Below are 15,835 nucleotides of genomic sequence, written 5' to 3' on the forward strand. Positions count from 1 at the left end.
TAAGGAATGAAGATGTTAACAGTAAATCAGGTCCGCCCTCGGTGGGGAAATACACGATATCTCCCCTTGGCCCACCGCTACCACAGGGAGCGTCTTTGTGTTGCCATGGTGACGTGTCCTTCTGTTTCGGCGGAGTGAAAAGGGCATCTCATTATTTATTTACACCTTTCCCTTAAATTAAAGTGCCCTCCACAGCTGTGAGTGTGACTTCATTTGGAGTGACACCATTACATCGGGTAGTGACAGTGGCTACTCCTCACACACGTGCACACAAATAGCTAGCAAGATCAGGTGAAGATTTCGGACGGAGCCCAGATATGCTAGCGGACATGGAACAAGCTAAGATCATCGGAGCACCACAACTAATGTTGGATTTAAGGCAGCCGTGCCAGCAGCCACGGCCCGACTTCGCAGTGGGTGATCGGGGGGCCCGGTCCCACTCCCCATTCGGGACCTGCCCGCGGGACCCAAACCGCGAGCCGCTTGCCCACTCCTGGAGGGGGCAACCGGCAGCTGCTGGCCGACTGTTATAGGCACAGAATCTCCTTACAGTTTGCCTCGCATCGCACAGTTTACAAATCAAATCGAAACTGGATCACAGATTTGTTACAATAACTTCGGCCTATGCATAGAAATTCCCAGATTTTTGACAATAGATGGAAGAATGTCTGCTTACCTGGTGCTTTGGCTTCAGTGTCCAGGCAATGATCTCCCAGTCAACAATACATCATCTATTTTTCGATCATATTTCCCGGGCAATCTTCTATTTTCCCGGTCAACCATAAATCGATGGTTTTTCAATCAATGTATTTTCGAGGTCAACCATTCTTCAAATGTTTATCAACATTGGTGTCATCGCCAGCTCAACCAGATATAGATGCTAAATCAACCACAGTAGGCGATCATAAATCAATGTTGTTCCCATGTCATAGTCGTCAACATCAGGTACCATCTATATTGCAATGATGATTCAATGTTTAATTATGGTTGAAAAATTGATATCAACCATTCTGACGGTTCTGATGAAATATCAACATTTATTCAATGTTGTCTTGCTGTCTGGGTCAGGTCTGAACAACTTCAGACAACCACACTTGTAGGAACTCTTAACCAGCTAGCACTGGTCAATGGCTCTTGAATAAACCTAGATGGTAGCCTTGATAAAATGCATGACAAAGATAAGTTGCTGAACAGTGTGCTCATGAGGTGCAAAAAATATTGATTCAATAGTATGCAGTGTTGCCAACTTAGCGACATTCTCACTAAATCTAGCGACTTTTCAAAGCTCCTAGCGACTTTTTTTTGTCAAAAGCGACTAGCGACAAATCGAGCACCTTTTTCTGCCATTTTGGAGACTCTAATAGGAAAACTCGGCTAATTCTGCAGTTACTGTTTTCAACAAGCAGCAGGTGCTGTTGTGAGCTTCTCCTCCTCCCAGAGCACAGGCTGTCAGTCCAGTAACCCCGCAGCAGTCCCAGTGAGGGGAGGGGGAGACCCACATCACTCCGCGGCCAGACCATAGATGAATCGCGCATGCGCAGTCACTACAGATCCCATATAAACGAAAATGTTTCTTCACTGTCATGCTAAAATAAACCACAGCATTTAGCCTCTAGTACAAAAACATATTTTGATTGTTTTATACTCACTTTTTGGTCTATTCCACAACGTTATTCCTCTCTCCTACAACGTTGATTACAATTACATGCAAACTGGGAAATATGCATATTAGCCGATGACGTCATTTAGCGACTTCTAGCGACTTTTTGGATAGCCAGCAGCGACTTTCCTTACTGAGGAGTTGGCAACAGTGATAGTATGTCAGGTAGCTAATACTAGTAAGCCATGCTATCTAGTGAGTTGAATAGTTTCAAATCTATCAACTCGGTTTATAAACAAGTTTGTCCATGTAGCTCTAGTTTAGGACTTGGAAGTGAAGCCAGCTAGTTTTTTAACTAGCTAGTAAGAGCTCGTGAGGATGCTAGTGGCAGATATGCTAACTAGCAGCAAATGAAGAGTAAAATTAGCCCCAAGCCATGCCCCTCATGTACTGTAGCTCTAATAGCTAGTAGGTAGCTAGCATTTAAGCTGTTTTATACTCACTAGCTTACAAACAAAACTAGCTAGCATGTTGCTAGATTCAAACACATTCGCTAGCTGCTTATAAAGAAAGTAAAGGTAGCCCCAGTCCGTGCTCCTCATGTAGCTCTGGCTGGTCACTAGTAAGTAAGGCCTAGATAGCCTGATATTTATTTTCTGGGTTAATAGCTACTAGTGCAAGCTAACAAAAAGAGCTAGTTAGCTGACTAGGCAGGTAGTATATGTGACCTTCTTAAAATAAATGGAAAGAAAGATTAGCTACTGAGCAGTGTCTTTTTGAGGTGCAAAACATTCTTAGTTGATTCAAAAGTGTCTACCAAGTCAGTTTAATTTATTTGCATGTCATGCTAGCTAGACAATTGGCTGCTTTCAAACTTACTGAGTAGCAGCTTTTTATGAATGGGGTAAAGTAAGTCTCTCATGTAGCTCTAGCTAGTAGCTTGTAAGCTAAATCAAGCACTTAGTTATAGTGTTATAGAAGTTATAGTGTTAGCTAGTTGCAGACATACTAACTAGCAGTGCATGAACAGAGTGAAGTTAGCTCTAGTCTGTGACCTTCTCCTACTGTAGCTATACTTAGCAGCTAGTGAGTTTGACCTTGTGAACCTTAAAGTACTAGTCAGCCATTTTGTGTCTCTTTGTGCTTATTTTGCGTCTCTTTGTGGTCGTTTTGTGTCTCCTTATGGCCATTTTGTGTCAGTCAGTGGTCATTTTTCGTCTGTGATCATTTTGTGCCTCCTTATGGTCATTTTGCATCTGTTTGTGGTCAATATGTGTCTCCTTGTGGTCATTTTTGTATCTCTTTACAGTAATCTCGTGTGTCAACATTTGAGATATAATACAGCTTAATCGAAAAAAAAGTGATTGTTTCATGTGCAGGTAAAACATAAATACACCTGTAAGAACAGCTGAAGCTTCTGGAGGAGTCTTCTTCTTTTTCCATCATGAAGCTCACAGGTGTCGTCCATCAACAGCTGTTTCCTGCTCATCAATCAGCTTCTTGTTCATTTAAGAGCAGCTGCTGCAGGTTGGAGCCACCACAGAGGAGCTGCAACTCTGTTAGAAGGTAAGAACTGTAGTTTGTTTTAGCTTTAATGTTGCCCCCTGATCAGTGATTTAAACTTTGTTGTTTGAATTTGCAGTCTGTTGGGGAGAAGTTACAAATCTTCTGTCTGTAACTACAATTTACCCATTTAATCCTGCGAGAATGAGGTGAGGAAACTCCTTAATGTTCCTAAACTTGGCCTAAAATGAACATAAATTAAAATGTTGTTTGCTTCCAGGGTGTTGTGGATTTCATGTTTGCTGATTGGCAGCATCACCTGCCTGCCTGTTAAAGGTAAACCGCCATTTTAAACCAATATGAGCAGCTCCAGCTCTGTAAAACTGGATGCTTTTAACCATGTTTGTCCTCAGATGCTGGATCAAACACTGATCCTGTTTGGTCGCCGTACCGACCTTCATGGTACCCGGGAACTGGGGGTTCTGACCAGGCCTCTGACCAGCCCGCCGGTGCTGAAGGTTACGTTGGCGGCGACTGGTTCCACACTGGGCAGGTAGGATCTCGGGGCTCCCAGGTTTCAACTGGAGATCTTACAGACGATGGAGACGAGCCATTCTTCAGCAACACGTCCGACCTGGATAAAGTTTACGCCTTCAGCTCTCGGTCGCGCTACCAGCGAGGACGAGCCATGTTCGCTCAGACTCGCTACACCCCGACGGAGCCGCTCTTCCCCCCAGTGCCAATATTTAAATACCATGAAGACTCTAAAACTCCAGTCAAAGGCAGCTTCTAAATCTCTGTGGTGAGGATCATTTATTTGGCATCACCACTGTCTTCTGTTAAGCTGTTTTTTTTTTGTTTTTTTAACCTTTTTTGTGTTTGTTTCTGCAGGTCTTGTGTTCCAGAGAACTCAATGTTGATTCTCTTAATGACCAATAAACCACCTTACATGATCTTCTGTTAGGTCTTGAGGTTTTTCTGGTGCACGTCATACAAATGTGGCTTTATAAATGCATATTGCTGTTAAATCTGACTGCCTTCCACTCCCCTGGAGGAGCCCAAACTTGGGCTTCCAGATAAGTCCTGTCTAAACAAATGTTCCCCTTACGTTAGTTGTCAATTTCTTCTGATCAAATGGTAGCAAGAGGTTTGTGATCCTTGAGTTCCCAGAAGATGTTGTGGACAAACTGTCATGGCTTTCATAACTGAGTACTGTGCTGTTTAGACTTGCCCGTAATGAAGAAAATCAAGTTGTTTAACAGCATGACAGTTAAAACATGTTTAAAACTACTGGAAAACTGCGCTTTATCCTGCAACCTCATTCCTCATGAAGCCTGAGGTTTAAATTCTTTATTCTCTACAGATACATGAAGCTGAAGTAGCTTCATATATCTGTAGAAAATAAACACCCCCCCCCCCCCAATTCACTAAAACGTTATTAATGGATCACAGCTATAAAAGCACTTGCATATCTTGTTTTCACAAGTAACTTGGCTTTTGCTTGTGTGTGTGGCTCAATTGAGCCTCTGCTAAGCCCCTCCCACAAATGGCTACTGTCCAATTCTACCTTAGCAACTGTAACTAGGCACGAGAGGTCTGTCAAGCTTTCAGCAGGAGACAATATGCTGAAGCAGTGTACATATGGTACTTGCAAGTCCGACACTCGTTCTCCGCAAAGCTTGGAGGGTGGTGTTGAATTTTTTTGCATTCCCCAAACCAAAGACACAAGAAGAAACCTTTTGGTTGCAGCAGTCATGCAGGTATTAAATCCAGGTTCTATATATTTTGATGGGACTTATCCTGCTTGCATTTGATGAAACATTAAGAATGTGTGTTTTTTTTTTTTTTTTTTTCTAGCATTTATATGGTCTACAGGGTGGGCCACAAGTTTCCATACATAGGAAAAATAATTTAGGTTGGACAACTGTTTAGATTCATACAATGTGCTCTATACGATTACCGTTGTTTTGAAAACACAAGCATTTTCCACTGTTGAACTTGCATTAGCACAGTTGAAGTTCTGCTTGTAACAGCGATAGTGATGCGTTTCTTGAGATGATTTGTCTCCTATCTTCACCTGCTCCACCATGACCTTCAAGTGCCCCCAAAGATGGCATCAAATGCATCTTCTAGGGTATCTGAAACATAAAAATATATACAGTATACATTTTCTTTTGTATGGAAACTTATGGCCCACCCTGTATGGAGAAGTACTTCAAACTACAAATACTGTAGAGCTTGATGTAAAGCTTCTGTGCTTCCATTTAAGTTATCAAAGCAAAAAAAAAAATGCATTTTCTATTTTTTTAAATCAATATATACTTCTAGACCCACATTAAAATGCTGTACACACACTAATGCATTCTGTCTAATTCACGTAATATCAATGAATTGCATGAGAAGTATTTCTACTTTTAAGTACAAGTTAGGATATCTTAAGTACATCCTGATAAAAACAGTTCTCTACTTAGTGAAGTGTAATTCAGGTACAGCAATTTTATTTGCAGCTTTTAACCGTAGAATTAGTACTTTTACTTGATTAAATCCTCGTTATGTTGTAAAAAAATGTGTTTATTCTAAAGTAAATCCAAATAATTTGTCTTATTTTGTGAAAATTACGACTTTTTCAGTGGTTTTATGAACGCAGCGTTGCGTTAGCCAATCCCATTGCCGCAGGGAGGCTGCGTGATGACGTCTAATTTAGGCGCCATTCTGAGTTGTTTTTATTTTAGCTTTAGCATCGTGAAAACTGAACCGGATGACTAACGCGTCGGAGTTTAGAGTAAAAACTGATTCTGTAAATAATTTTTCGACTTGTAATGTAATGTTAGCAGTCAGTGTAACATCAAAATGACTTCGGCTATACTGTCGGCCTTAAATATCCTCACCAGACCCGTGAACGGTAAGTTTATCTGACAGAAGCTAACCTAGTAAACTAACTTTAACGGGAAAATGTGAGTAGCTTGTCGAGTTAGTTGACATATGATTCTCCAGTTAAATTGATCATAAATATGAAACTATGTTTTAAAAAGTCTTGAAGCTTCCTCTGATAATCTAATCCAGACTTGAAAAGCCTATATGCAATACATTTTAATGTAGACCTGTTCTGATGTAGGCTAAATGTGAAAAAGCAATGAAATTACTTGTAATTTGCATTTAAATTGATGGAATAAATGATTTGGAAATCTGCATGTTTGTTTTTAACGAACTTCAGCTTAGCTGGGATAATATAGTCCACACCTGGTGTCGTCTTTATTTAATTTAGACTTCATCAGAGAGGTCATTTAAACCTAATATGGTTTAAATGATGAGCTCAAAAAGACAATAAAGGTTTTACATTTCTTGTGCCTGCATGTTGTTCAAGTACAGATGAGCTTTTCTGTCATAAATCAATTGATGTGTCATACGGATTTAAACGTGGGTTTTTAGGCAGTGTTTAGGCCTTTTTTTTCTTTGTAATTTTCCAATTAATTGACTAAATAGAAGTGCATGAAAGTGTCATTAGTTGATCTAAAAGCATTAGAAGAATCCTTTAAAAACTCTCATTCTGGATGAAAAAGATGAAAGCTGTGAGGGGATTTATTGAAACACGGTCACGTTTTTATTATTTCCAGTTTCCAATGATTTGAGGAAGTCTGATATTGTATGATAACTAATTACTTGTAGAATTCAAATTAATTGATCATATTTTTGAATTTTATGTTTTGTTACTCTTATAGAGTGTTTTGTTTGGGATTTTTTGTATTTCTCATTTTGATTGGTGTTTATTTATTTTTTATTTATTTATTTTTACTCTACTCCAAGAGAGCTCTGCATAAGAATTCCTGTGGGTCTAGACTGTATGTTTGCACAGAAATGGAAAATATAGATCTTGAACGTGCAGATGGCAGCAGAGACTTCATTCAAACTTCTCCAGAGTTGTCTGAACTCCTCCTGCAGTGTGATGTTCTGTGTTTCTGTCTGTAGAGGCCTGTGGACCCGATGCTCAGTCGTCTCAGCAGCAGGTTCTTCTGGCGGCTCTGGAGGCCAACAGGACTCTTCTGCTGCAGCGTCTCCAGACTGAGAGCAGCTTGGAGGAGGTGAGGAGGCTTCGGGAGGAGGTGAAGGTGGAGGCCGGCTGGTTCTGCAGCGACACGGAGGACGTCACCTGGAGCTTCGTCCAGGAGTGTCTGCTGCTGCTGCTCGCTCTGACCCGACACCTCTCTGAAGAACTGGAGCGTTTCCAGCAGACTCCGCCTCCTCCTGCAGCCCGACACCGCACACCTGAGCTGGCTCCACCTTTACCCCCCGACATCCTCAGCGTCGCCCAGCAGAAGACGCTCGGAGCTGCTCTACAGTTCGTTGTATCTCTGGGTCTCTGTCCCTACCTGTCCCCAGGTGTGGGCATCCCTCTGGGCCGAAGGTTCACGTTTGGAGCCTTGGTGGAGAAGCTGGTCCATGGAGGGGCGGAGCCTGCAGGGGGACGCCGCCTTCTCACCACCACTAACGTCCTGCTGCAGCTGACTGAGCTGTCCTCTCTGGCCACGCTGGTGTTCACCAGACATCTGGGGGACGTGATGGCGGCGCTGTGTCAGCTGGGATACCAGCCTCACCGAGAGGAGCAGAGGGTCAGTCACGTTTAAATACCCCATTTACCTTCATTCAGGTTCTGTTTTACCAGGTTGTATCACCCAGTCTGAGATCTGTTAGCAGCAGAGATCTGAGAACAGCAGCCTTTGTATTAAGTAATAATATTAATAATAATAAGAACTTTATTTATATACCACCTGTTCACAAGGTGCTTTTGACAGTTAAAACATGCAAACAGACAACCAAGCTACTGCCTGTCAAAATCACTTTAAATCACTCCAGTTCACTTTAAATCACCGTGTGAATACTGTATATTGGATTTTAATTACAGTTAGTATTCTATGGATTTTATAATTAGAAGCGTTTTTGTAGTATAGTATTGTGAAGCAAGATCAGAGTATACTAACCTTTAATGTTACTAACCTGCTTTTTTGTTATTTTATATTGTTGTTTGTCAGCTGCTGAACACTTGAATTTCCCTCATGATTAATAAAGTCTCTATCTCTCTATCTATCTACACCCCCTGTCCAAAGTTTTAGGACACTGTCTCGTTCAAATAAAGTAGGACCTGTCCTTCAATTTTTGACAGGGGGTGTATTTTATCATATGGATGTGATCAGGGCAGGACTCTGGTCATACATGTAAAGTTTCAGGCAGATTGGAGCATGTTCAGGGCATTTACACAGCATTTGAAATTTCATGGCGAAGGATCAAAATTCCAGAGGCTGCCACAGACACACCCTTTGACTTTGGAAAAAGATTTTAATAACTTTGGATCATTAAGGCCTCCTGTATGTACTGGCCCAATTTGAGGTGAATTGGAGTTTCCCCCTAGGAGGAGTTCGCTCTAGAATAAATGAAAAATGGGCCAAATCTGACATTCAACGCAAAACAGCTCACTTCCTGTTGGGTTTGGAATGTGGCTGTCACTGACTTTTTGTTCAGCCTGATGTGCTGCATATGTGTACCAAATGTGGTAGATACACCCCCTGTCAAAAGCTGTAGGACAGGTTCTACTTTATTTGAATGAGAAAGTGTCCTAAAACTTTTGTCTGTCTGTAGGAGACAAGTCAGAGCAGTCAATTAAAATAAAGAGTAAAAATGAGCATAAATTAAATGAATAATTAGCCAGATTGGCACGCATATCAAACAAGAGAATGAAGTAGTTTGAAAATTAAAGAACAAAACTGAATGTTAAACTTAAAAGTCAAAAAATTAGCAAATTAAAGAATCAGAGAGACAACATCACATCAGAGAACCTGGCAGTTAAAATTAAAATAAAACCTCTAAAATAAACACAGAATAAAACACTAAAACTAAAAATAAACTTCACATAAAAGCAAATCTATAAAAGTGGGTTTTAAGAAGTGATTTAAAAGAAGTGCTGCTTTTCCTTTAAATTAGAAATCAGAATATCTCCTGTAAAGACCACGCGATGTGTTAGCAGATATTTACCTCCACCAAGGAGGTTATGTGACACCCGGCGTTTGTGTGTCTGTCTGTCTGTCAGCAAGATAACTGAAAAACGCCGGGGCAGATTCAGACGAAATTCTGAGGGGATGTAGACTATGGTAAGAGGAAGAGCTGATTTCATTTTGGTGGCAATCCGGAAAGGATCCTGGATTCTGGATCACTTTGAATTTTTTAGTATGTGGTCCAAAATAGGACAAAAACATCATAGGTTAGTATGTCGTCCAACAAATTGGAACAAGGTGTCCAGATAGCTCAACTGGTCAAGAAGGTGATTCGTAAACAGAACTGTGTCAGAGATGCAGGTTTGATTCCAGCTCATGATCCTTTACTGCATGGGTTTCCAGTTTTCCTCTCTATCCTTGGTGGAGGTCTGCACTCTCTGAGTGCTTTTCTAGTTTTGATGTCTGTTGTTATTTTCTTGCTTCTTTTCCTCTGCAGCCGCTCACAGTTGAAGAGTGCCGATCGTGTAAAGAGGCCCTCAGGAAGCTGCTGGCTAAAGTCTACCAGCCGATCGTCGTCAAGGAGCTGCTGATCCTCCAGGGAGGACCCAAGCAGGTGGAGAACACCGCCCGGTTTTATTCTGATAAATATCTAAATATGAAGTTAATGCAGGTTTAATGTTTCAGGAATCAGTTCAGTTTGAGATGAACTCACTTCAATAATAAAATTACTAAACTCAGTTTTTTTTTCTGACAGGCAAGTCCTTCATCTTCTGCCTTTGGTGCTCATGTGTCATGTGGCAATTAATCAATTAATCATTAACGTCTTTGTTTCAAACCAACCTATAGCTGCTAAAAACTTCCTGCAAAGCGTCACAGTATTTTTATTTTTGCTGCTACATGTTCAATTTTGCATTCTTTATAGAAAGCCTTAAAATGTATCATCTACCAGATAATATATGTTTATAATAACATTAGAAAAAGGGAATAAAGCTTGTTAATGGTAAAAATGCTGGAATAAATTAAACCATTTTCTTTATTTGTAAAAATGAAACATACAGTGTGTTTTATGTTATTCTTTTTTAGAAATACACAATTAATTAAAAAAAATAACTCTTTCAAATGTAAGAAATATGAATTTTCATGTGTTTTGAGTAATTTAGGACATGGTTAAACTTATTTGGAGAGTTTTTTGGTCATTTTGGACATATTTTAAATAATTCTGGACACATTTTGAATCATTTTCTACATCTTTGGAGACATTTTTTACATTGCTTATTAATTTGAGACACGTTTCAAGTTATTTTGGATATTTTTTTGTGTGATTTTTAAACATATTTCCAAGTAATTTTGGACAAGTTTCAAGCCATTTGAGACATTTTCTGGGGACATGTTTCCAGTTATTTTGGAGGACATTATGTGCAGACTCAGTGGACTAATGTTTCATGAAAATAACCAAAGAATATTGTGATTCTTCAGAAGAGCCCGTTGTCCTCGTTTCCCTGTCTGGTCATAAATACTTCTTATTTCCAGCTGTGACTGACCTTTCTCTGCTTTAAACTCAGTAAACTCCTGTGTATCTTCATCCCGTTCTAGGAAAAAGTGTCTCATGAAGCAGGTTTCACTCGGATCCTCCAGTTTAAATGTTCCGTCTCTCTTTACCTCTGCTGTTCTGCAGTCTGCTGCAGCCGTGACCTCCGGTGGGTCCAGCAGCAGCAGGGCAGGTCTGGGATCAGCTCCAGCCTGGTTGAGGCGTCTGTGTGGTCAGCTGCTGTCTGAGCGTCTGATGCAGCCCAACGGCGTCCAGGCTGTCGTCAGAGCTGTTCTGGAGGGAGGAACAGGTGAGGCTCAGCTCTAAAATACAGACATGAGAAGAAATAAATGCATGCTGACATGTCTGAACCAAGATTTGATCCCATTTTAAACACAGCTGACTGATAAAGCTAATAGAAATTACGTTTCGATCGTTTAAATAAAGACAAAAAGTGTTTTTCTAAGTCTAAAATGGACCAAAATAATGTTAAAATTACCCAAAGTAATATAAAATTTCTAAAAAGGATTAAAAAATTTGTCTAAAATAACTTGAAACGTAAAAGTCTTCCAACTGACTCGAAATGTGTCCAAACTAACTCAAGAAATGTTCAAAATAACTTTAAAAATACCCCAAATTACTTTGAACTCATTGAAAATTACTCAAGATTTGTTTGAAATTACAACTTTTAAGTCATTTTGGATTTTTTTTTTAAATTTTGGTCAATTTTGAGTTCCACAGGTGTTATAAATACTCTGCTCATCATCCGTAGAAAGATGTTTCTCCATGCTGAATGCATCTTCCAACAACTCTCTCCTCTGTTCACTGTTTCTGAGCCATGCTGACTTTATTCTATTCATCCAGTAGCTTTGATTTTCCTCTCAGTTCTTCTTGTCATCAGTTTTGTCTTTTTTTTTTTCCACATTTATGTTGTTATATCTCTCATTTGTTATTATTTTGTACCTTGTTTTTGTCATTTTGTGTCTATTTTTCTCGTTTTTTTTGTCATTTTTGTTGCTTTTTTCTTATTTATGTAATTTTGTTCTCCTTTCATGTCACTTTCCTCCTTATTTATGTCATTTTATGTCTCTTTGTGGTGGTTTTGTCTCCACATGCGATCGATATTTAACTATTTCCATGTTCCACTGCCTGTAGTTCAACCTGAAAACTCTGAATTTTTATAATTTGACTGTTGATCACAGCTCAGTTAGTCATTGCTTTTCAGTTACACAGAGAAATGCAGAATTTTTACATATTTACAGAAATTAATTAGAGCTGACTGTTTACTTTTGGAGATTTTTTAATTGAAACATGAAGAATAGCTTTTTTTTTTTTTAAACAAAAAATTTCACAGTTGCAGACTTGGATTTGGCCGTTTTTCCTGAAGGAACCTCATATCTCACTGTTGAAAAACTTAAAACAAGTCAACTTTCTCTGTTTTTCCCGTTCCTTTTGCATGTTTTGTGTTTTAGAGGCTAAACTAACAGTTATCAGAGTTTACCATCAAGCAGTGCAGCTTGTGTTTGATGTATTCTGACCTGCAGCGCTGCTTCTGTCCTGCAGGGGGCGACTCTGACTGGAGGAAATGTGACGCTGTGGCTCGGATCCTGGTCGCCTGTCCTCAGCAGTCCACATCTGCAGATGCCTACTTCAGGAACATCTGTCCTCAGGTCAGCTGCACACAGACAGACACTTTGTGGAGACTTACACCTAAAATACTCACTCTTTAAACAATCCCAGCCCCTTTTTCTAACCTTAAACTGAGCCTGAAATGAACCTAAACATGATCTTAAATCAGGTTCGATTTCTCTTTTGGGCATTAGTCACGCTCTGTTCTTCTAGTTATTGATAAAGACATTTCTGAAAGTCGATTATTAGTGATCAAGGAGACTGATAGCAGATATTTAGGAACTTATATACATTAGAGCTGCAATGATTTATCAATTAATTGTCAACTATTAAATTAATCTGTTAGTTACTTGATAATCGATCAATCTGGGTGTTTTTTTTTAGGAAAAAAAGTCAAATTTCTCCGATTCCAGCTTCTTAAATGTGAATATTTTCTGGTTTCTTTCCTCCTCTGTGACAATAATCTAAATATTTTTGGGTTAAGTTAAACTCTGATCCACATTTTCACTATTTTCTGACATGACAGACCAAAAAAACAGTCAGTTAATCTAAAAAAAATAACTGTTTTCTCCAGCTGTATTATACATTTGTAGTAGAAATAAAAATCCTAGTGTCAAAAATAGAGAATAACACAAACTCCAACACAAAGTTTTGTTGAAATCTGTTATTTACGTTAAATTAAAAGAGAACTGTTCAGCGTTTATTAGCAGTTAGCAGAGCTTATTGGCTGTTACTGGTGATATGTAAACAATAAAACAGTTTTAAATTCATTTATTTTATCAAGAATTCATTAAAACAAGACATACGGATATTTAGAAAAACAATCCAATGTTTGTTTGTTTTTCTAAATATCCGTATGTCTTGTTTTAGTAAATTCATTTATTTTATTAGGAATTCATTAAAACAAGACATCCGGATATTTAGAAAAACAAACAAACATTGGATTCCATAATCTGTCATCACCAACATGACTGCGTGCTTACTAAGACACTACTGAGCATGCTCAGTGGGCCGATGATGGCAGAAGCTACTTTATTTACAAACAAAGCTAGTTTAAGTTCGTTTTATGACTTGTCCAGATAAATAAATAAGCATGAATCTTTGCTGTTTAGATCCTGGAGCTCATGCACTTCAAAGACAAGTTGACAGCTCAGCAGTTCCAGAGAGTTGCCACCAGGGCGGCGTTGTCCATAGTTCAGGAGAGGAGCAGCTTCGGCCAACAGTTCCTGCTGCGCCCCCTGCTGGCAGCACTGCAGCGCTGCACCACCCCGTCCAGTCAGTAGCACCTGCATCTCTACATGTTTAAAGTCATAGAGCAGCTTCTTCTTCTTCTTCTTCTTGATCTTCTTCTTTGTCTTCTTCGTCTTTTTGTCTTCCTCTTTGTCTGCTTCTTCTTCATCTTCTTCGTGCTCATCTTCATCTTCTTCATCGTCTTCATGTTTGTCTTTGTCTTCTTCATTTTCATCTTTGTCGTCTTTGTCTTCTTTGTTGTCGTCTTCATCTTCTTCATCTTCTTGTTTGTCTTTGACTTGTTCATCATCATCTTCTTCATCATCTTTGTCTTATTCGCCTTCTTTGTCTTCTTGTTTGTCTTTGTCTTCTTACTGTTCGTCTTCTTTGTCTTCTTCTTTGTCTTCTTCTTCGTTGTTATCTTTATCATCTTCGTCTTCATCGTCTTCGTCTTCACATTTGTCTTTGTCTTCTTCATCTTCTTTGGCTTCTTCTTCTTCTACGTGCTCATCTTTCTTGTCTTTGTTGTCTTCACCTTAATCTTTATCTTCTTGTTTGTCTTCTTGGTCTTCTTCATTGTCTTCATTGTCTTCTTTATGTTTGTCTTCGTCTTGTTCTTCTTCTTCTTCTTTGAGTTATACGTTTGTCTTAATAAAGCATAATTAATAAAAGAGTAAAACACATTGCAAGCAAAGAAAAAAAATAAAATAGAGTTGTTAAAAAAGAGATGTAGTATTACCGTCTAAAAGTCTGTTTGAAGATGTACTTTCTGGGTTTGTAGCTGTCATCATCTTGTCACAGTAACAGCAGATGGATGATTTAAGGTCTTTTTCTGTGTTTCCAGACCAGGAGGATTCTCAAGTTGCTGTAGAAGAATCAGAACTGACTCGATGTGTGGAGGATGTCTACAAGGTGAAGAAGGAGAAACTTTAAAGAACCCAAGTTCTGATTTTGGAGGCTCCTTCAGTTTATTATAAAGCTACTCTTAGTGGTTCTTTATTCCTTCATTGTATTTTTAGCTGTTTAGTGGTTCTGTATTCCTATCAGTGTGTTCTAAAGTCGATTGTTTTGTGGGTCCTTCTTACCTCCAGTGTGTTACAAGGCCGTTTTTGTAGTTCTCTCTGTTCCTTCAGTTTGGTGTAAAGCTGCATTTGTGCTTCCCGCTTTCCTTCAGTGCATTTTTAGCTTTTTCTTGTCATTCCTTTATTCTGTCAGTGTATTATAAAGCAGTTTTTTTTCTGCATGTGAAGCTTTCTCCCCCACAGAGAACATATATATATATATAGATTATGTACATCTGTGTAAACTCTGACATCTCCAGCTGCAGCTGATACTGACTCAGCACAAAGATGCAGCGTAAATTTATCGGCATCATCCAGTAGGTGATGTTCTGATTGGCTGTAGAAGCCACACCTGCAGCCAATAGGAGGCCATGGAGTCATGAGTAGTCTAGATTTATGCAGGTAGCTTTAGAACCTGCTGCAGGACAGATAAAAAGGCATTTTTGTGACTTTAGGTGAATAAAATGTCACAGATCTGATTAAATTGACCTACTAGAGGTGTGTAACGGTTGTATTTATGCAGACATGATGACAAACAGTGTTTTTCCTGCTTTTTAACTCTCATCCTGCTGCTCACGGTGTTTTTTTGTGTGCGTCTCCTGGTGTCGTCAGATCTGGGTGGTTGGAAACAGTCCATCGGTTTCTCTCCTGGAAGCTCTGGAGGAAGTTCTTCCTGTCGTCTTCACGCTGTTCTGCTTCACCAAGAAGAACGTCTCCCACCTACGGTAAGATTTGTAGTCTGTGTTGTCACGTTTGTGGGCAAGTTTTACTAGTTTTCTGTGGCAAATTGAACAGTGTAGATCAGGGGTGTGAAACATACGGCCCGTGGGCCAAAACCGGACCTCCAGAGGGTCCAATCCGGCCCGACTTTGTAAAGAGCAAAAATTCCAGAGAAGACATTAACTGCAGATTGGGGAATTTGTAAAATAATAAATTTAAAATAATTTCTAGACCATGACAAGTTGTTCATGATCATACAGTAAAATACCGGATTGTTCATTGTTTTGTTGTCATTTTGTGTCTCATTTTGTCTTGTTTTTGTTGGTTTTTGTCTTTTTTTTGTCTGACTTTTGTCTTTTTCTCCTGTTTTTGTCATTTCACGTTTTCACTGTATTTGTTGTTTTGTGGAATTTTTGTCATTTTGTTTTTTGTTTTTTTGTCTTTCTTGTGTTGTTTGTCTATTTTTTGTTGTTTTGTTTCTCGCTTTTGTCATTTTCTGGCCTTGTTTGTCATTTATGAAGTTTTTTTTTTTGTTTTTGTCCATTTTTTTGTCACTTTGTAACTTTTTTTCTCTTGGTTT

General features: G+C 39.2%; 1 protein-coding gene and 1 long non-coding RNA gene across 2 annotated transcripts in view; one reads left to right on the forward strand and one right to left on the reverse strand.

Annotated features, from left to right (window-relative positions):
* The first annotated feature begins 5,815 nt into the window (after positions 1-5,815).
* The window catches only part of tango6 (transport and golgi organization 6 homolog (Drosophila)), a 32,651-nt gene continuing 22,631 nt past the window's right edge, over positions 5,816-15,835 (forward strand). The window contains exons 1-8 of the mRNA XM_022209518.2: positions 5,816-6,005; positions 7,070-7,710; positions 9,584-9,700; positions 10,763-10,925; positions 12,179-12,285; positions 13,357-13,519; positions 14,319-14,386; positions 15,148-15,260. Of these exons, the coding sequence (XP_022065210.2) occupies positions 5,954-6,005; positions 7,070-7,710; positions 9,584-9,700; positions 10,763-10,925; positions 12,179-12,285; positions 13,357-13,519; positions 14,319-14,386; positions 15,148-15,260 (1,424 nt within the window). The 5' untranslated portion in view covers positions 5,816-5,953. The remainder of the gene's footprint in view (positions 6,006-7,069; positions 7,711-9,583; positions 9,701-10,762; positions 10,926-12,178; positions 12,286-13,356; positions 13,520-14,318; positions 14,387-15,147; positions 15,261-15,835) is intronic.
* LOC127535225 (uncharacterized) lies at positions 7,841-15,162 on the reverse strand. The gene is made up of 3 exons (XR_007944006.1): positions 14,214-15,162; positions 12,154-12,290; positions 7,841-10,938 (listed from the first exon to the last, which is right to left on the reverse strand). It is a non-coding gene; the product is annotated as an uncharacterized LOC127535225 (long non-coding RNA).

The sequence above is a fragment of the Acanthochromis polyacanthus genome, chromosome 8 (assembly GCF_021347895.1).
Source record: "Acanthochromis polyacanthus isolate Apoly-LR-REF ecotype Palm Island chromosome 8, KAUST_Apoly_ChrSc, whole genome shotgun sequence".
Classification (NCBI taxonomy): Eukaryota; Metazoa; Chordata; class Actinopteri; family Pomacentridae; genus Acanthochromis; species Acanthochromis polyacanthus.